This window comes from Vicugna pacos, chromosome 25 (assembly GCF_048564905.1).
Source record: "Vicugna pacos chromosome 25, VicPac4, whole genome shotgun sequence".
Taxonomy (NCBI): Eukaryota; Metazoa; Chordata; class Mammalia; order Artiodactyla; family Camelidae; genus Vicugna; species Vicugna pacos.
In genome coordinates, this window is record NC_133011.1 from 8,927,125 (window position 1) to 8,950,246 (window position 23,122).

At 33.0% G+C, this 23,122-nt stretch overlaps 1 protein-coding gene across 6 annotated transcripts in view; it reads left to right on the forward strand.

Moving 5' to 3' along the window:
* The window catches only part of VPS13B (vacuolar protein sorting 13 homolog B), a 625,623-nt gene that overhangs the window by 121,572 nt on the left and 480,929 nt on the right, over positions 1 to 23,122 (forward strand). The window contains exon 18 of one of the 6 annotated variants that reach the window (XM_072949534.1): positions 9,525 to 9,611. The exons of the other annotated variants lie outside the window; for them this stretch is intronic. Coding sequence (XP_072805635.1) covers positions 9,525 to 9,529 — 5 coding nt within the window. The 3' untranslated portion in view covers positions 9,530 to 9,611. Of the gene's footprint in view, positions 1 to 9,524; positions 9,612 to 23,122 lie in introns of those variants that run through there. 6 annotated transcript variants of the gene reach the window in all.

A 23,122-nucleotide genomic window follows, 5' to 3' on the forward strand; every position in this document is an offset into this window, starting at 1 on the left:
TAATACTTCTTCCCTGTAGAAATCATTGTGTATGTTTCATGTAATAGCTGTCAGTGCACTGATCACAGGGGGTCAGTTATTTAAATATCTCCATTTCCTTTGAATGGATCTTTACTTTTTTTCTGAGGCACATGGTTTTAATGTACACTGTAAAGAGAGCCCTTACATAGTAAGTGTTCTTTATTGGTGCAGTATCGCTGTTCATACTGGAGATGATTTTAAGTATGTTGGAACCTGTTTTTAATTATAAAAATTATTTTACTGCATATTAGGAAAAATATATCCATATGTTACACCCATGATTTCAGATATTATTACTTAAGGTAATAATGGAATAACAGTTTGCTCATGAAATAAATTTATCATCAAGTAAAAGTAAAAAAATTGTGGGTAAATTTAAAGAAAAATGTTAGTATTAGCTAATTACTTATTTAGTCCTTGCTTTGAGCCAGGTTCTCCTCTAAGTGCTTGATATCTACAGAGTCTTTTAATCCTTACAACAATTTTGAGAGGCAGGTACTATTATTATCACCATTATACAAATGAGATACTGAAGCTCAGAGAGATTAATAGGCTTGCCCTTGGTTTTAGAACATGTGAATGGCAGAGCTGCAAAATCACTCCGTGTGCTCTGACAGTTTTCAGCCTCTTAGCCACTGTGCAGTACTGTGGCTTCTTGACTTTGTTAAGTCAATAATAGTACAAATGATACATGGGTAGAGTAATATTGTTAGTACACAAATACATGAAGTTTGTAAAAACTGCTCTAGATAAGAAAATTATTCTTATCTATAATGAATATATTTCCATACACATATGGAATTAAATAGAGATGCTTTCCAAATATCTGTCAAGGTTATTCTAAGTATTAAATGAAGCATTATCACTATCATGCCTTTAATACTTTAATACAATGAAATAATGCTATATTTAAAAAAAATCACAGTATTGTGAGGTTTGGTGTCAGTTTTATCACCACTTCTGCACCTGTTTCTGTGAACAGGAAATATTCATAGTTTATAACTAGAGAAAATTCTTTTTTCAGGTCATTCACAACTGTGTTCCAAACTGTTTTGATATTTTAGTTTCAGGATTTAACTTCCTAAAAAAAAAGTCATGTGACATCAGTAGTGAGGTGCAATGAAAGCTCTCTCAGGAATACTCTTAATAGAAAGGAAGACTTTGGGTCTGTGAGGTTGTGTGGGCTTGAATGTGATTTTTATTTGATATATGAGCTGTGACATAACTATTGCATGACTGAGATGTACTTGTAAGTGCCGTACTATGCAGATGGGTTTTTTCTGAAACAAAGCCAGAAACAAAATCTTGAATGCGTTCATTTAGTGGGGAAAGAATACTTCATAAAAACATATGGAAACATTTCTAAGTTTTTTTTCATTAAATGAGGCTTTTACTTTCTAAGCATTTTTATGATTGTTCAAGTTAATATGTCATTTGCCTCATATTTTCCAAGTTTAGTGAGACATGGGAGTCTTACAGAATTGGGATGTTTTGAAACAACCAGATCACTTTTAGGAATGTACATTTTAGAATTAGACAATTATTAAAAATTATGATTGAATCATGGATATATTTTTTATTAAATTATTAGTCATAAGACTGTCCATCTCCAAGTATTTTAACATTATGATTGGATTTCATGAGGAGATGTATAGAGTCGTTACTCTTTTTGTTCATTTTTAAGTTGTAAGAGCATAGGACAACATTAAAGGAAATCATAAAAAGAAAAAATACCACAAGTATAACATGACTGTTTTTAATTTTCCATGTTCTGTTCTAACCCATGTCCCTCTACATAAAGTTTTACATGGTTTTTATTTATTATGTATATACCACTTTATGTTATGCTTTTCTTTTATAACATCATATTAAATTGTTTTTCTTTTTGGTGGTCACATACTTTTGTTTTTTCCATTGTGAAAAGCATACAAAGAAAATTTCCCTAGATTCTGCCTCCCTCTCAACCTCTCATTTTATCTTCCTCTTTTCCTTCACAGAGAAATAACTTAGAATGATATACATGTTGCCTTGCCTCTTAGCTTTGATACTGAATCCACTATATATTTTGTAGTTTTTATCTTCCTTGACTATGTATTTGATACACAGAGAACTCTTTTTGATTTGTGGGCTCTTTTCCTTTGTCTTTTATCCTTGACCTTGAGGAAGTACTTGGAGTAATCTTTTCTTTCTGTGTGGCTTCAGCTACCACCCATATACTGACAACTGCTTCATTTAGTTCTCTAGCCCAGAACTTACTCCTGAAACTGATAAATTTGTTTGGATGTGCCAAGATATCTAAAACCGACTATACTCAAAATGAAACTTAACTCTTTTTTCTAATTATAGCTTATGATATTACCCATGGTCTCATACAAAACACCTAGGAGTCATGTTCTGTCAGTTCTTCCTCTTAAATCTTTCCTAACCTCTGACCTCTGCTTTGTGTTACTGCTTCTTTTTTCCAATTGGGATTATTGTAGTATCTTATCAAGTGATCACTCAGTCTTCTCTTGTTCTTTTCCAGCTCTTACTTTCCATTGCAGTCTCAGTGATCTTTATAAAATGGAATTTTGCTCATGTCCTTCGGTGGTTTTCCATTTGTCTTCAAGATAAAAGTGGAACTTCTTTGTGTATCAGTACAAGGTCGTTTCATGATCTCTCAGAACTATCACTCAAAACTTTATTCAAGTCCCTTCCTTTAGTCATTTTGAACTACTGGGTGCCCAAACACACAGAAGTTTCCCATACCTCTTTGCTGTTGCTGCACATGGTATTGTGTCTGCCTGGAACACCCTCATGACCATTTCTTCCTCTTGTCTGCTTAACTACTACTTTTCCTTTAAGACTTAACTGAGGCTTCATTTCCTTCAGTATGACTCAGGTGTACTTCTGTATTCCCAGAGTATGCTTTTTAACATGATGCCACATATATACTGTATGACTTAAAAATGCTTTTAATTGAATTATTAAATAACATTCCTCTGAGTTAATTTTTGAGAGTTCATTAACACTTGGAATTTAGGTGATTGATTCTTAGATAAAGCATTTTGCATCTTTGCATATGTTAATATTTTTAAAAGTTATTTCCCTGCAAAAATAGTCCAAGAAATATTGTACTAAAGGTAAGGACACTTTTTATGACTCTTGGGCATCCTCCTTTGGGTAACAAATTTTAATATCATCTTGCCCCAAATACATGTTATTGGATAGGTATAGTGAGTTTTGAAATCAATACTGTTGGTACTGGTAACATTTTCTCATTTCAAAAACATTTTTTATCTTTTAAAGAAAAACTGACCTTGGGATATTCATTCATTTTTGCATTTAGTAAACATTTGTGGGCACCATTGTATGCCACTCTTTGTGCCAGGAACTGGAAACAAATGTAGTAAGATTCTTCTCCTCCCTATTCTTATCTTGGTTAATTGCAAAATACATTTCCCAAAAGATTTGAACAGTGAGACACATATTACAATTCATACATGTTTATAATGCTAATTGGAGCTGTTTATTAAACAGGAAGACAAATTAATGTTAAATTTAACTGATTAATGCCATAAATTTAATAGAGTTTTTGTTGTTTATATTTGAGGGTGGTTTTCTTACTTATAAAATTGCCCTTTTCTATCTTAGCATTGTATTTTTGCTTTTATCCCTAATATTAGAGGAAGGTTGTTTCAATTAGGATCAGATTTTAATGAGTAGTAGAAATTTTTTTGTTGGAAAATATAATTAATAGATTGCTGAATGAAGTTTAGTTTTTTTAAAAACAAATTGAATTAATGGGTGTTTGTAATATAGTTTATCTGTGTTTATTTCTTAAACTGTTGTTCTGGTATGTTACATATTTCAATATTAAAATGTAAGCAGATGGTTATAGTATTTCTTTGTACATGATATCCACACAAGAACTCTTTGTACTGTTGGCGGTAGTGTTACACAGTTCCTTACTACAGTAAGTAAATACATTACCTCAGCCCTTAATCAGCCTACCATTGCCACTGATGACCCAATGCTTAAGTTGTAACACTATGCTGCTGACCCAGACTCTGGGGGCTTATTTTATTTTATTTTTTGATGCATTGCTGTAGGCAATTTTAAGGGTGTGGAACCAAGCCATTTTCTCCCTTGGACTCATTTCCACTTTTATTTCCTATGGGAGGCTTAGCCTTCCTTTAAAACACTAGGATTTTAAAATTGTTCACCTATTCTGTGATTACCGGGTGGAGGAATAATGTAATGCTGCTTGTCCATTTTAGCTCACTGAATTGAAAAAAATTAGTTTGACTTAACCATTGGTGTTAAACAATTCTCAATTAAAATTTTGGGATTCATAAAATGCTTTTCTGGTGTTAGACACTTTATTTTTGTGTGTGTATGTTTGTGTGTTTCATAGTTTAGATTTGTTTTTATGCTTGTATGCTAGGAAAGTTTGACCTGATTTTGTCCTGGGAGGGTGTAATTGAGAAGTGACAGGTTATATGAAGTCAAAAAGAAATTTAATGAGTTGTGAAAACCAGTGCTTCATTTTTCCTTGGTAACTAATATGTTATTTGTAAGGAAATATCCTAAAATGTTCAAAATGGGCCTCTAAATTGCCTAGTAGCTTTCAATTTTAACATTAATAACTGCCTCTTGAAAACAAAATGAAGTTTATTCACTAAGAAGAATAAAGTTATTTTAGTTTTAGAATATGAATGGGACTTGGTATGTACTTAACATTACAGATTAAACTATGTAAAAATAATATGCTTTTTAAGTTTTTTAAAAAATTACTTAGTCCATTTCCTTTCTTCATCAAGAAATTTATAGAACATCTTACTTGAACTAGGTACATTATAAGGCACTGGGGTTATTAACAGGAGGCAGGCACAAATTGAAGGAGCTCCACTCTTAATAGGGAAACATACATAAATAAGCATGTAATTTTAATATAATATGGTAAATACTGCTAGATTGTTAAAAAAGAGGCACAAAAAAGATCAGTTAATTGTTTTTGAAGGCTTCATAGAGGAGGTACCATTGGAATTAAGACTTATCTATAAATAAAGTAAGAATCTGCTAAGTGCCACGTGGTTAGGAGTTTGGGGGAGTGTGTGGGTATATTTGTTGTATGAATGTTAGTGGGGAATGGGGTGATGGTAACTTTTTTATCAGATGCTTGATATAAAGTGAATTCTTGATGCACTGTTAAAAATGACCAGCTTGATTCATAGTCATAAGGAGTGATTTTTGAAATGGAAAGAGTGCTGGTTGAGTTCTCCAGGGAGCAAACACTGAGATGGAGTTAGGCTGCGAATGCTTTACTGACAAGTAACACCTGTGAAAAGTAAAGAGTGGGAGCAGGGTTGATCAGGAGGAGTCCTTGCATTGTGAAGCTGACTTGACGACGTCTCTGCTAAGCCAACAGGGGCTTTTGAAACTAAGATTTTTAGAGGAGTCCTGCACTGGGTGGAAAATACTACTCGATCTGTGGGTGGTTGAATCTGCAAATGTGGAGCTTGCCGATACGGAGGGTTGACTGTAAGAGACTTGAGCATCTGAAGATTTTCGTGTCTGCTGGGGTTAGGGAAGTGGAGATCATGGAACTAATCTGCCGCAGACATCCAGGGAAGACTGTCCTTGACTGCATAGCTGAGGCAAACTCTAAAGAAGCTAACAGCTGGAGGCTGTCAGCTAGGCAGTGTGTCTTTTGTTGAAGGGTAATCTAAGGTGATCCATGTGTCTGTCCCAAGGATGCGATGGGCCTTGGGATGATAGTAACCATTTAGTAAGTAACTGTCACTGGACACTTACTATGCATTAGGAATATATTGTACTGGAACTGGGTTTTGTGAGCAAAGCAGATATGTTGCTGTTCTTACATAGGGCAGAGATCTGGAGGAAGAGTATTCCAAACAAAAGGAGCATTAGATATAAGGCCCCATTATGGGCAACAGCTTGACAAAAAGAGAAAGGGAAGGCCGAGTTGGAGAGTTCTGAAAAAGAGTGTTTGTGGAAGTGTATCTTTTCTGCAGACATTATACTGTTGCCAGCAGTGTAAAAGAATTCTCCAAGTGATTTCATTTTTGAAGAGCAACACTTTTTTAAAATGGGTTTTAGTTCAGAATACAAAGCAAAGTGCTAGTTGTTGCCTCAGTGATAGTATAGTGGTAAATAGTGACTTTTACTCCGCCCATTTAGTCAAGAGAGAGAGACAGAGACAGACAGACAGACAGACAGACAGAAGGGAAATGAAATCAGAGAGTTGGAGGGATCTGATAAAGCCTTGCAAGCCACAGTAAGGACTTTGGATTTTATTCTAATTGCAAGGGGAGGTCAGTGGAGAGTTTTAATCAGAGGAGGACACAATTTGACTTATGGTTTGAAAGTTGACTTTTGCTTACCAGTTTCTGCACTTAATAGTAACAATGCAAGTATGTTTTGTCTTCTGACTACAACATGTAGTCACTTGGGGAGAATTCTTTTACGTTGCTGGCAGTGGTATAATATCTGCAGAAAAGATACACACCCACACCCATACCCACACATGCACGTGTCAATTACTTTATTAGAGTCTGTTTTTATGCATTTTTCGTATTTCTATAGTAACTCATTAATCAGTTCTTTTGTTTTTAAGTGATTATATATTACTTAATTATAAGAGCCATATTAGTTATAGTTTTTAGTTGACTCCATAGAACTGATTTTTTTTTTTTTGCCTATTCTTAAGTCTGAAAAAAGCAAATAAACTTTTTTGGAATTTTATGTAGGCATTTGAAACTCTTCATGAGTTTGTGTTGTGAGTCTTTAAAGTTTAACTAGTCCCTCACTGAATCCATACAGCTCTCTGGTGTAGTGCAGGACAAAATTTAAAGATCCCAGGTTTCTTGCATATAGCAGAGACCTGCACATTGCTGGCTACAAGAGCTGCTCTTATTTTTCTTGAGATCGGAAGTTTGCCCTCCTCTCATAAGAATGTTTAGGACTCTATCTTCACCCCAATATTGACTTGCCTAATTGAGAATGATTTTGGTTGTCAGTGACTCTTTTTTAAGGCTTGTGTTGTTTGCTGAGAATTAAGTTCCGGTTCTGAGAAGTGTTTTCTTAATGCTAAAGTTTGAACCTTAGCCACGTCATTTATTACCCATGTGACTTAGGCAGGTTTCTTGACCTCCTGTAAGACTCAGTTTCCTTCTTTGTAGAATGAGGAAGACCAGTAGTACCTGTTTTTATAGGCCGATACTGAAGAGTAAGTGAAATAATACAGAATGTCTGGCATACCATGACTGTTCTATAAATGAAAATTATTACTGTTTTCACTCTTTCTTTAAGTATGGTTTTTACTTTTCTAGGGATGTACGCAAGTACAGATTCATTTTGAATATTTATTTAAAATCTGCTCTTTGGCTTTAGCTCTGACCTTAAGTCTTTGAAAGATTGATCACAGAATAACGACTTCAGTGCCATTTTTGGCATCTTTAAATTTGTGTGTAAAAATGCTTACCATCATATCTAATAGTCTAACAGCATCAGTTTACTTAATGAGGCATATCACTTGGATTTATTATTAATATCTCAATTTTCACTTTCAATTATATGTAAACATTCTCTGTGTAACCAAGTATGAGCATTTCCTCATCAGTTTTATGTGTTGAAATTGTCAGTGAGTTGAAGTATAAATATTTATTATAAGAGTAAAATACTACAAGTACCAACGGTTATAAACACTGTAAATTTAATGTGCAGAAGTGATTACTTTTTAATTTTTCAATGATTAGGTAAAGAGATTGATAGTTAATAAATATTAATAGAATACCTTATTTAGGTAACTTTATAAAAGTCTTAATTTTTCTAAGTTAAAATGTTCTTACACATTTGATAAAAAGAAATACATTAATAGAGGTTGGATTATAGCTTCATTCTTTATAGAATCTATAAAATTATTTAGTCTGCTAGCATTAATAAAACTTTAAAATTATATTCATTTTCTAGTTATTTTAGCAACAGTTCTCTGAAGGTAAGGTCCTGGTTGGGAATTCACATCTTATAAGTTTGAATTAAAGGCAGAAATCAGAATGTTTGTTGAGGAATATCTCAAAATGATGTTCACTAATATCTAAGAAAGTAATCTGTGATTAAAATATAATAATGGAAAAGTATAAAGAGTATGAAAAGAAGAAAGTGTTAGAGAAAAATGAGCTATCTAGAATGCATTCTGTTTTCCCAATCAAAATTACAGACTTTTACAATTCTTTACAATGATTCCTATGAAGGTTTAAAATTATTATCACAGAGAAGGAAAGGCTTAATTACTTAGTAGAAATGTCACCCTCAGCAATGTTAGCTAAAAAGCATCTTGCTTACTCATCTACTTCAGTTGAAAATTGAGCGTTTACTTAGTATTGCAAATACGTAGACTCAACACCACAGAAATAACCTAGCAGCAGACAGCAGATGAGAAACTGTGTACTATTTTATCAAATTAAAAGTCAGCTCTTAAGATGCTTAATAAAATTTATAGTAATTTTTTACTAGAATATTTACCCTTATATTTCAGAAATGCATTCTGTTATGATAATATTTGACCTTGGCTAAAGCTGAGTAGTATGCTATATTTTAATAATATAGGAAAGTAGTAAAATCTTTTTCATCTTCTTTGTGCCAAAAATATCAGTTTACCCAAAGTATGTAGAATGTTGGGTAATTTTAGAAGAAAGGATTTTTAACATCAAAATCTGCATTTTCATTCTAAAATTTTTCAGAGGCCAGTGTCTGTATTAATTAATAATTTAGTAGATTGCATATTATATATAAAATTTGAAGGGTTTCTTACAGGCTTCAACACGTACAAACAGAATCATTGCCAAATATTTTTCTTCTTAGTTATTTCATTACTTTAAATCCACATTAAAAAAAACTGAAGTACCTTTTAACATAATTTGATATAAAGAATACTACCATGAAAATATTTTATACCATTTAATATTCCCCGTAGGTCAGTGCATACAATATTTACTCTCAGTTCTTATGTAAAGATAGTTAGTGGTTTTAATAACTGTGAAATAGAAGTGATACATAAATAAAATACAATTTTGCCTCTGTTTTTGCTGCAGTAAAACACTTTGGTAACTCATTATTGATTACCTTGCCAGTGGATGGAACAGAATAGGGTTTGCTTATAGGTAGGGGATGGAGCTCTTAAAATTGAAAAGCAGTTGTGTAGCATCCAAATAAATAATACAGGACACATTTTAACAATACAAGCACTGGTTTAATTTAATTAACTGTGGTCCAATGTGATGTTTATCCCCACTCATGGTAAACCACAGTGGCATTTACTGGCTGATGCTTCAGAGCACTACCGATTTCATCCACTTTGGCCAAAAGTGTCATAGAGGCATTATCTAAGGTCTGGGAAACGGTTCTCATGTATTTTACTTTAATGATAAGTCTAATATATAGTTTATTTGTTGATATCAATTCAGTTGGACTTCTGAAATCTGTTCTTAATGACATTTTAGTGTGAAGCTGTGATGATTTTACCATGTTTGCTGAAGCAGAGAGCAGATGAACTAGAAGGATTTGTTTTTAGCTACAATTCAGCAATGATCATCATGACCTATTACATTCACCCCATAAAAGAACCTCTGTTGCTAAAAGAAGGCAAGTAGAGAATGGAGATAAAAGGATTACATTTCTTATATGTAGAATATTCTGGAAACTCTTACCATTTTATATTGCTGTGTCAACTGTCTTATACATAAGGCACTTATAAAAAATAATAGTTCTATAATCATTTTAACCCTTGGAGTAAATCAGATACCTGATTTTATATATATATATATTTTCTACAAATGTTTACTGTTTTCTTTTACAGACACATTTTGGATTACTTGCTAAGACCTGTAAAAATTGCTATAAAAGTAGAGGATTATAACTAACATTCTATCACTGTTATCTTTCAACATGTTGCCAATGCAATGGTGACAATCGAAGTCTTTTGTGAAAATGGTGAGGGCGGGTGACTGTAATAATAGGTTTATTTTAGTCAATAGGAAAGCAGATCATAAAACTCTGTTGTCAGTGAGAACTGAACAAATACTAATATGAAGTCATCATTCAAACAGAAAGTGTCATGAATGTCTTTGGAAAATGGGTTACACGATAGGGATATGTAATTAATTTAGGAAGCATTTCTGTTCCTACTTGACTACAATAATGCAGTTTGGGTGTTTGTTGTTGTTGTTGTTATTGTTATTGTTGTTTTAACTTAGGAATGGTCAAGTCCCTTACGAAATTCTAAATGGTCTTTGTTTCTCCAGCTGCACCTCACATCACTCACCCCTACCCTCCAATAAGTTCCATTTCCACTGACCTGCTGCAGACAGTCCCAGCTCTTTTCTCAGGTTCATGGCCCATGCTTGGAGTACTCCAGTTCACTCCACTCTCATTCCTTTTTCTGATTTACTTGTCTTTATCTTTCAGTCTGATTTCTCTAGATCAGGCTGGGACCCCTTTGTATATAATTTAAAGGCACTGGATACTTCTGTCATAGTGCTTATCACATTTTGCTTCGATTCTTTAATTATTCATTTCTCGAAATGAGTTTTAGATAGTTACTGTGGGAAAAGACAGTATCTGTTGTTACCAAGCACAAAGTAAATGTTTTGACTAAATGGATTCTGGTTCTAGTATTTACCAGTTCTTAACTTTAGGGAACACTTATTAAATACTTAGATATTACCTCTTTGTCCTGCCTGGTGGGGATGGGAGAGAACAAGTGGCTGTGGGGCAAGGATAGGTGAAAAGATGCCTGTACTGAGTTTTGAAAGATAACTGAATCTGGACATAGGAGCTGGAAAAAATAGAATAAATTTTGTTAGGATTTCTTAATCCTGTGTATTCTGGCACTATTTTAGTAGAATGAAAAAGAAGTCAAGGGATGCTATCCTGTAGTAAAATTTATATTTGAAAAAATAAAATTTTCAAAAGAAATTAATTTCATGTGAAAACTCTAAAAAGGCCATGCAAAGTGTGCAGATGCTTCATGTTAATTTAGACAGTTATTGTCTATTTTATCTTTATTTCAGTTCATTTTAAAGTTCTGAAAAGAATTAAAACAATTTTAAGCACTAAGAAATTAAGTAGATATTGAAGAATAAATAGCATTATATCCAAAACACGGAATGCCTTATGGTGGCATTTTGCTGTTCTATAGTGATTTAACTTGGTCTAGTGAATGATAACAGTATGTTTCAGATATATGTGTTCAGGATTTTACAGAACATGTCAAAAATTCAACACAAAGAGGAAGATATTTAACAAATAACATGTGAAAATACCTAAAACTTACATATGTATAAGAATCATGTGGAAGTACTGCTGAAATGCAGGTTCTCAGGCTCATTCTTAGGCAAGGACCTTGAATTTGACTTTAAATGAGCTTCCAGGCAATTTTAATACTTGTTGTTGACCCTTACTCTCCTGACTGTTTAGTGGTAGGACTGAAACATTCTGTATAAGCCTAAATTCTTTTAACCAGTTATGTTCATTCTGTCATGAATTTTGAATATTAAGTACATTGAATGAATGGGATGTTACTTTTTTGAATGCATGAGGCTTTGTATGTGGATTGATAAAATCAGAGTACTTTATACTTATCCTGTGGGTACTCAACTTTTGAGAGTAAATTGTATTATAAGCTATTTTGCTTATTATAGTCTGTGGAAAAATAAAAATCTCAAGGTCTGAATTGTTCAGTAATGTAAATAATAATCTAAACAGCAACAACAACAATAATAATAATTAGTTATCTTTATTGATCTTGTATAGTTTACTTTAGTATTTCTGGCATTCCACTAAAGCCATATCCTGATAGTAAGTATATCTTAATAATTGTTGGTAAACTATCAGTTTGGTTTTTAAAAAATAGTCAATTTAAAAAAATGTTGTAATATAGTAGTGTTTTTCCCTGACTTTGTAAGAGAATAACTTTCTTTTTAATTTTGGTTTTCTTTGATTATATGTTGCTAATATCTTTTATAAAAGCTTAGGCATTAATTTTGTTTTGTATTTTTAATTTTTTATTAAGTAAAAAGTAATACCAGGTAGATATCTTTGATGAATATAGATGCAAAATCCTTAACAAATTATTAGCAAACCAAATCTAACAATGTGTAAATAGGATCATACACCATTATCAAATTAGATTCATTCCAGGGTTGCAAGGATGGCTCAGCATTTGCACATCAGTCAATATGAGCCGTCACATGAACAAAAGGAAAGGCAAAAACCATTTGATCATTTCAATAGATGCAGGAAAAGCATTTAACAAAATTTAACATCCACCAATGATAAAAACTCTCAACAAAGTGAGTATAGAGGAAGCATATCTTAACATAATAAAAGCGATTTACAACAAAGCCACAACCAACATAACACACAACAGTGAAAAGCTGAAAGCCTTTCTACTAAACTCAGAAACAAGACAAGGATGCCCACTCTTGCCACTTGTATTCAGCATAATTTTGAAAGTCCCAGCTACAGCAATCAGATAAGAAAAAGAAATAAAAGATATCCAGATTGGAAGTGAAGAGGTAAAATTCATTATTTGCAGAAGATGTGATACTCTATGTACAGAGAGCCCTAAGTCTTCACACAAAAACTTTTAGAATTAATAAATGAATTTAGCAAGATAGCAGGATACAAGATTAATATGCAGAAATCTGTTGCATTTCTTTACCCTAATAACAAAATATCAGAAAGAGAAAGTTAAAAAAAAAAAAACCCTTTAAAATTGCATCAGAAATTACCTAGGAATAAACTTCACCAAGAAGGTGAAAGACCTATATGCTGATAACTGTGAAACATTGATAAAGGAAATTGAAGATGATTAGAAGGATACTCCATGCTCTTAAATTGGAAGAATTAATATTGTTAAAATGGCCATACTACCCAAAGCAATCTACAGGCTTAATACAGTCCCTATTAAAATACCCATGACATTTTTTCACAGAATTAGAACAAATAATTCTAAAATTTACACTGAATCTCAAAAGGTCTAGAATTGCTGAAGCAATCCTGAGGAAAAAGAACAAAGCTGAAGATATAACCCTTTCAGACTGAGACTAAACTACATAGCATCAGTAATCAAAACAGCATGGTATTGGCACAAAAACGATTATAAATCTATGAAACCAAATAGAGAGCCCAGAAATAAACCTATGTACCTATGATCATTATGACAAAAGAGGGAAGAATACACAATAGAGAAAAGACAGTCTTTTTAAGAAATGGTGTTAGGAAATCTGGGCAGCTACATATAAATAAGTGAAATTGGAATGCTTCACACCATGTACAAAAATAAACTCAGAGTGGTATCAAGACTTAAATATAAGACATGACACCATGAATCTCCTAGAAGAAAGCATAAGCAAAATATTCTCTGCTGTAAATTGTAGTAATATTTTCTTAGATCAGTCTCCCAAGGCAAAAGAAATAAAAGCAGAAATAAACAAATAGGACCTAATCAAACTTAAAAGCTTTTGCACAGCAAAGGAAACCATCAACAAAATGAAAAGAGATTCATGAGATGGGAGAAAATATTTTAAAATTATGCAGTTGATAAGTGGTTAATATCCAAAATGTTCAGAGAGCTCATACAACTCAGTATAAAAGAAAAAACCCAAAACAAAACCCCCAAAATGTGCTGGGGATCTAAATAGGAATTTTTCCAAAGACATACAGATGGCCAACAGGCACATGAAAAGATGCTCAGTGACACTAAATATTAGAGAAATACAAACCAAAACCACAGTGAGGTATTGTCTCAAATTGGACAGAACGACTTGTCATCAAGAAGTCTACAAATAATGAATGCTGGAGAGGGTGTGGAGAAAAGGGAACCTTCCTCCACTGTTGATAGGAACGTAAATTGGTGCAGCTACTATGGGAAACAGTATGGAGATTGCTTTAAAAAAATAAAAATAGAGCTGCCATATGATCCAGAAATCCCACTCCTGGATATATATATGTAGAAAAGTGAAAACTTTAATTTGAAAAGATACATGTACCCCAGTGTTCATAGCAGCACTATTTCTAACAGCCAAGACAGGGAAACAACCCAAGTGCCCATCAACAGAAAATCGGCTTAAGATGATGTAGCATACAGGTAAAATGGGATGTTACTCAGCCATAAAAAAGAATGAAATACTGCTATTTGCAGCAACATGAATGGACCTAAAGAATATTCTACTTAGTTAAGTAAGTCAGGCAAAGAAAGAGACAAATAGTATATGATATCACTTATATGCGGAATCTTAAAAAAAAAAGAATGAATATATGTACAAAACAGAAACAGACTTACAGGCATAGAAAGCAAACTTATGATTATGAAATGAGAGGGAGGGAGGAACAAATAAGGAGTTTGAAGAAAGAGTATTTGTAGATTTGCGTTGGGTATATGTATGTATTTTCATGAGATCATATGCATATTCTGGATCCTGCCCTTTTCACTTAATACTTTGTTATGATTATTTTTTCAGTATAATAGTACAAATATAACTTTCTTTTCTATTAATAGCTGCATACTACTTTATAGTGTAGGAGTACTATTATTTATTCAGTCATTCCCCTCTTGAACATTTAGGATGTTTCCTTTTTTGCCACTACTTGTGAGTAGTGCAGCAGGTAACTTTGCATATAAAATCTTTCCATATTTTTTTTTCTATAAGATAGATCTGAAATGTGAGATTGTAGGTCAAAGAGAAAGTGAATTTCAGCTTAATGAATTTTCTTTATAAGATACAACAGTTTAAATGTCTTTTACTGCAGAAATATTGTAGAAACATGGGAATTACTAGAAAACATGGAATGATATAAAAATCATAAGTCTGCCACCAAAACATAATCTATGTGATAAATCAAAGCACATTTTCCAATTGTTTTTTCTCATTATCTACTCTTTCCAATTCATTACGTCAATTGTGTTATAAGCAGCTAAAGTTTATTTTTACCTTATGAGAGAGGTTTTGCGAATTATTTCAAGTTTCTAATTTACAGGGTTTTTTTTAAGGGCCTTCAGTTTTTAATGTAGACTTGTCTTTGTTTTTTCTACCACTTTTGCTCAGAGGGAACAGCTGAAAATGTCCAATAAAATTTATAATACAGTCTAGGAAGTACAATATTAAAAGAGAGAGGAAAAATAGTTCTGAATTAAGACTGAGAAAGCTCTAATTCTGGAGGTGGCTTCTACCTGATTAGTCATGGAATTTTGGTTGTTACTTGACCTCTCAGAACTTCAGTTTCCTCCAGTTTCCAAGTGTTGAAAATAATGACTTAGTATTTTGAGAGTTATTTACCTCCAACTGAAGAAAAAGAAGCAAGGATGTCAAATAATCTGTTGATAAATGGTTTTACTCTATGTCTTAGAACCAGAAATAATTTCAAAGTTTTCCGGAATCAGTAATTGGGAGTTGCTTTATACTCCCTTACAAGTCAATCCTAGTCACCCCTGTAGCCAGTTCTTGTTTGATTTTTGTCACCATTGATTGCCTATCTTTGAAGTTCATGTAAGTGGAATCGTATAGTATATATTCTTTTGCGTCTGATTTCTTTCTCTCAGCAGAATATTTGTAATTCATCCACTTTGTACAAATATAGTATACAGCTATGCTATATAATATTATGCTGTGCCTTTTAATATTAATCATGTATTAAAATAGGTAGCATAAGTTCTAAGTAAAAACTAAGTTTCAGACTAATATGTACAGTACCGTGTCACCTTTGTTTTTAAGAGATGGCTATGTGTATTCGTGTGTGTGTGTGTGTGTGTGTGTGTGCAGGTGTACATGTGTGTATGTTATTGATAGATGACTAATTATTAGGTAAGATAGGTAGACTGAATTGACAGAGTTGTGTGCAAAAAATTTTATATATAAAACTAGTACCAGTTGTTACCTCTTGGGAAAGTGTAAGGCATGGATGAGATGGAGAATGGGGTATGTTAGGCCTACTTCTTTATAAAATTTAAGAAAAGCCGTGTAATTATGGGAGAATTTTACGTTTTCATGTTTTTTCCCCAAGTATCTTTTAAATGGTGAGAGGACTAAGCATCACCCTACCAAATCAATAAAAAGTTGAAAAATTCCCCCCTCTTTCTCTTCCTTATTTCATTCTGTCTCCTGAAAATTCTAATTTTTGTCAGAAGTGTATTCTCCAGTTTAGCTCTTAGCATTTTAAGAATTGCTCTTAACCTCCCATAAACAAGAATATTATAATGCCTGTTATGTTTTTTCTTGTATGTTGTCTGTGCATGTGTAAATATGTGTGTAGAAAGCTGGCTATCTATTATAATTAACTCTCTCTCCTCTGATTCTTTTAAGAGGTCTCTTAAAAGTTCTAGTAATTATTTACTAAGTATAGTTCTTTCAAGCAAGCGAGATATGATTCATTTAGGTAAAAGCCAAACTTTCAGTATTTGGTAGTAAATGTTTTAAACTCTTAAAGATTGATCATTTTTGGTGACGGAAGCATAATTCCAGTGTTTATATTTGGGTGTTAAAAATGTAAACAGAATTAGAATTAGTTTTGGGTATAGATTTAACCTCTAAGGAGTCAGTGAAAGTAGCTTGAAAATAATGATGTGTATCATACCTTGCTATCCATTAGTCACTCTAGTTTATAATCAGGTCCATGCATATGAATGTCATTAATAAATAACAACAAATTACAAAATAAAATACTAACTCTTTAATAGAGTAATTGCTGGCAAAAATAGGAATTTTTCTTTTTTTTTTAAAAACGATATTGTTACTATACTGAGGTAGCCAGTCTCCAAAGATGGCTATGAGTCATACTTGTCAGTATCCTTATATAGGTTCATCCCTCTGAGTTCAGGCCAGCCCTGTGATGAATCATCTTTGACCAACAGATTGTGGCAAAAGTGATACTGTATGACATCTCAGGCCAGGTAATAAGCTCTGCAGCTTATGCCTGGGTTACTTAGAATATTTGCTCTGGGTGAAGACAGCTGCCATATAAGAAGTCCAGTGACCCTGACACTGTCATGGTGGGAGGAAGCTGATGCTAGCCAACTAGAGAGGAGATGCCTATCTAGCCCCCAACTGTTCCAGTCCTTTTGACTGAGGGATCTGGCATGTGAGTGATGACACCATCTTGGATAACCAGCTCAGTAGAGACTTCAGATGATTTCAGCCCCAGTCACCATCTGACTGCAGCTGCATGTGACAGACTCAGGCAAGATCCACCCAAGTGAGTCCAGAGAATCCACAGAACTGTAAGAGATAAAAATAGATTGTTTTAAGCCACTAAGTTTTGAAGTAGTTCCACAGCAATAAATAATGGAAACAGGTACTATTAACTAAAATTTGTTTTAAATGTATTTTACTGTGGACATTAAGGGCCAAGATATTTTACTCACCCTCACAATGTGACATTTTTCTTGATGACAGTATTTTGGGCCAAAAGGTACTGATGTAAATGTTTGAGACAGAATTGCTGAAAAAGAGTTTTTCTGAGGTTCAGAACCAAAACTCAGCTGGATCCAACCTGGAGGATCTGAGGCTACTAGGAAGCTTTAAAGAGCTATAAATCACACCTCTGGGACCCATCAGTAATATGGGGATCCAGGTTGAATTCCAAGTATTTCCTATGTATAGTTTCAGAATAGAATATGACATGAGATAATTTGCTTTGTAGGAATCTAATTAAATAATTATAAGCCTTTCACCCCTTTTTTCACTACTTTTTCTTTTCCTACTTTATTCATTTAAAAATTTACTACTTTTTAATTGAAATATATTTGACATATATGTGTTTAAGGTGTACAACTTGTTGATTTGATACATTTATATATTGCAGTATGATTGCCATTGTGATGTTAGCTGGTACCTCTTATCACTGAAGCTCATTAAAACAGAGAGTAAAATGGACATGGGAGTGGGGAAATAGGAGAGTGCTGTTTAACGGGCGGAACTTGCAACTCGTGGACAAATAAGTCCTGGAAGATCCAATGCACGGTATACTGGTTATAGACAACAGTATTATACTCTAAACATCAAACTTCCTGAGAGACTAGATCTTAATTATTCCCATCATACTCAGAGTTCTAGATGTTACAGAAATGCCTATCAGCCTACAGCCAGCCTGACCTACAAAACTAGGGCAGATTTCAAGCTTTTGTTGCTATTGTTTTTCCTTCTTGTTTTATAAAGATATGATTGACATACAGCACAGTTTAAGTTTGAGGTATGGAGCATAATTATTTAATTACATACATTATGAAATGATGGCCAGAGTAAGTTTAGTGAACATCCATCATCTCATATATGTATAAAATAGAAGAAAAAATCTTTCCTTGTGATAAGAACGCATATCTCTTTTCCTAATTTAGATCCTATTTTTGTGGCTCATTTTAACTACTATAGTACTCAGTAAAATTAGGTTTCATGTAGAAGGGTGTGATTTGTATCAGACTTAGTTTTTAAATACCTGTATACCTTCCAGATATAAGAAAACATGAATCCCCTGCTGTCAGAGATGGCTAGGGTTCCTTGATTAGTAACTCTTTGACCTCAAGTTCACTGAAGATTAGTATATTAGGCATAATGCATTCAAGCTCATTTTCTAAGTTATCTTTCATGTTTTGTCAACTGCCAGGTGGACTCTGAGCATTTGGGGGGAAATGTGGTTAAAACAGTCATAATTATCAACTGCTTGAAGTGCTCACCTGGTATTTTGAAGAATATTAATAAGGTCACATTTAATTTTGTTTAGGGGCTTTCACTTGATTGCAAAATGATCGTGTCTTATATTTTCCTTTATTTCCCCTGCCATTACTAGGTTGATGTGCTTTCATATCATATTTGAACACTAAACATTTGTTGACAATTTAACATTAATATAAGCATGTAACTTTTGATAGTTAAATGTTATACATAATTTTGGACACAAATAACTAGCATTGGCAAGTTCATCTTAAAAGCATATGAATGTAAAAGTAGAATTATAAATATAATAAAATGTATTATAGAACTGATAAGTGTTTTAAAATATACTTATTATGATTTGTAAATATTATAGCCAAGGCATTCAGTTGAGTTAACTTCCAAAAACACAAAACGAATTTGAAAACCTTTTCACACTTTGCACTTAATGAACTCATTTATAGATTATTGCTTGTATTTAAAACTAAAAAATGAATTCCACTTTTCTGCAGACATTCTAACAAAAACTTAATAAGTAGGCATATCTTTAAAAATGACACAATCCACCAGTTATTTGGTAAGACTAGCATAATCATAAATTTCCTATCCATGCTTATTCCAAAAATACTAACCCATATTGTTCTCCCTGGACCTGTTGTAGGGATGACTAATCCAACTGCTGAGGTTTCCCTTTATGTGTTTGATGGAACACTTGGCTTGCTGGACTACAGCTGTGTGTTTATGTGCAGTGCACACCTGCAAGGGCCTGACAAATAGCTGTAGTATGCGGAGGATACAAAATTACCCTGGCAGTGCTGCAAATAAGGAAGTTTCTGTTTTGAAGTCCATATGTGTGTGTGCTTGAGATGCCAGCTGGTGTATTTATGTTGCATGCACAGATGTAAAACTGCCAACTGATTTTATACCAAATAAAGTTTAATCTTTTTATACGTACTTGGTGTCAAAGTTATGAAGTGGTACGTAGAATGTTCTCACGACTTAGGTCTTTTAAAATAAAAGGTGCTTTAAAAAATATGAACTCATGACATGATTAGGAAAGAGGATAGTGACATATATGGTATTAACTATTATCTTTGCGTGGAAGAATGCTGTTACTGCTATATCATTATATAAATAAGGCATAATTTATTATGATCATTGATATATATCCTCTTTTGTGGCTAGAGTCAATCAGGTCTGTGTTTAATCCAATTTATGAATACTGAAATGTGAAAGCCAAATTTATACGGTTACCTGAAGTCTTTGGTCTTTCCATTTTTTCAGTGTCCTTAATTTTAACAGGTTGAAATGATTGTGTATTTTAGGTGGCATTTTAACCAATGTATTTAATTTTTTTTTTCTGAAAGAAATACCAGTATTTATGGGGATAATATTTTCCAACTCTGTGGAAATTTAAACATCCACATAAAAACAGTAGAAGAGCCATTTATTCAAAAGAATCTTTGAAAGAGTTTTTTTTTTTTCGTTTAACTTGTCCCCTCTAACCAAATGAAGAAATCAGTTTTATTTAATGTGCCCACCCTAAATAAGAATGATGATTTAATTACTGGAAAATTGATCTTCAAATTCCTGTTTAGAAATTAACCTAGTCTTATTTGTTATTCAACTGCAGACTTATTTCAGAGTTGGAATTCTTTTTGATTAGTGTTTGATGCAGTCATTTTCTCTTAACTCTCATAGCTTACCACCTATGATTTTTTTCAATATATAGTTTCTAGTATTAATGGGCATGTTTCAGTTGAGCCATTTTCAAAAGTATTGATTTTTTCTTATATTTGAACTATGTCTTCAAATTAAGAATTTTTAGACATTGCATGAGAACTGGTTATCTGAATGGGTATATTTGTTTTTACTTTGTCTAGAGTTTCTTAGTAGTTTTTAATCTCACTGTATGTGATTTGTACTGGTTTATAACTGTAAGTGTAGAGGAGTTTAAGTGCTTATCTGAAATCATATTAAGTTTAATTAGAAAACTGTGATGATGCTGTAAAATTATGTTGGCCCACAATCTTCTATCCAAGTTTGCACCTGAAATACACTAAATGTGTGTTTTACAAATGTACATCTAAATATATTAATTGATTCTTCTTGCATTGATGTAAGTTATCAGTTTGTTCTGACTTTCTGCCTTATCATAGTTCTATATTTGATTATATTTGTGCTATGTTTTGTATACCTTTCTCATCCATTGTTATTGATATCATCAAGTTGATGAATATTTTTAATAATGCCTTAATATTTATATAAGTAGCACCTTAGTAGGCATGGTTTATTTTTCTTCAGTAGTAGACATTCTTTTGTCATAAAAGAATGTGCATTTGCTATTATTTCTGGCACAGTTTTATTTGAACTTTAGATTTCATCAACTATGAGAAGGGTCTAAACTTTTTGCATTGTCCTTTATCCTCGAAAGCATGAATTTTGATTGAATCAGGCCTCCGAATTCATGAAGACAGCTTTATCTGGAATAAGCTTTATATAATAAGACCGAAAGGTAGAATAAAAACTGCACCTCCTAATGGCTAACCTGGGGATAAAATGGTTCTGGCAAAATGTGCAATTAATCACATATCAGAAGTATATCAGGAGACCCAGGAAATTCCAAAAAAGGTAGAGCAGAAAGCAGTGTATTGCAGTTGAATGAGCTATTATTGATCAGAAGACAAAGAAACCCCAGGCTTGTTGCTCACAATTGTGTGATATATGGGTAATTTCCTGGAATTTCAGTTTTTCCACCACAGGAAGGGAATAGTAATTCTGGTTTAATGAAGTTAATGTGAGTATTAATAAGATAATGGACATAGATCTCTTCCTATTGTTAGTGTGCGAAGCATGTAGTAGATATTCAATACATTTTTTTTAATGGCAGTAGTTGTAACAATTTGAGATAAGTAATTACATAGGAAATAAGAGATGTATGTGATGTTAACTCAGAAAAGGATAGAAAACGGGAAGGATTAATTGTTGCCTTGTATTTTTTCTTAAGGAATATTTTAAAGAGAGGACCAAACCTCAGGTTTTTATAGCTAAAAGACAGAACCTTTTATTACTCATTTGAGAGATTATGTTCCATACATCGTTTTGTTATTTAGTGCCAGGGCCAACTTCTTTTAGTAGGGTATCACTTCAAACACTGCAGCCGCCACTGCAGGTTGCAAGCACATGATTGAAGGCTTCTAGTTCTCAGCTCATGCCCAGATGTCTTTCAATAACTATAGCCAGTAATTTCTTCAAATTGCTCACTTTATCAGCAGCACATGTCATCAATCCTGAAGTGGTTGCTCAAGTCAAACTGCAGAATCTTTAGCTTACAGACGCAGCTGCAAACAGGTGAACAGGCAGAAAGTAATTTGTGCAGCTTGGTGGCTGTCAGACGAAAGACAGACAATCTGTGTTTAAAACAGATTGCAGGCCTTGTATGGGCCAGACAAAAGGGAATTCTCCAACTGCAAATAATTCCAAGGTTAACATATTTTCCTTTCTGCCATTAGGTGATTTGTTAAAATTGGAAACAATGAACATTATAAATCTACACAGAAACTGGAGACAAGATGAAAGAGAAAATCAGATCACTAAATAGGTTTACATTTGTCTTTCTAGAGAAATACAACTGGCATTCATATAAGCTATTTTCTCACAAATTAAGTCAAGTTATAAAATAATTCTTTGAAACTTACAAGATTATAAATGTTTCAAGTTGCATTAAGAATTACTGGTATTAAGAAACAATGAAACCTGAACCAGTACAGTTTTTATAATAAACATCTTGCTTTTTAGAGTTAATTGTTAATTTGTGAATGTTAGAATTTTCTCTTTTAAAATATGATTTAGTTTTTCCGTTTAAACTTTCTTAATGTAGATTTAGAAGTAGCATATGCCAGATATAACACAATTTTCAGCATATAACGATCTATTATGGTTACAGAATAAAAATTCTTATAGAGAAAAAAATTTTCAGGGACTTAAGCATTTAAAAAAGTTATTTTCACATTTTATTTTCCTGGGAGTTACCAGAGCATGACTACGAAAGATCTGAATATACTTGTAAGATAGCCACATTTTAGAAGATTGTTCCACAGCGGTATTAAGAATATTCATTATTTGTCCATGTATCTCAAAATTGATACACTATGTTAGAATAGCCTAACTCAGCGACATATTACTTGTCAGTGTTAGTTCCTATGAGTGCTTACCCACTAAACATGAAAGAGGACTGTATTACATTAGCTTTATGAGTAGTTCGTCATGGAAGACTACTGAAGAAGATACACACAGACATCTTTATATATTTAAAATATACATGCGTGCGTATGTGTAGCACATGGGAGGTAAAAGATGAGTCTTTCTATCTACCAGAGCTTATGTCTGTGATA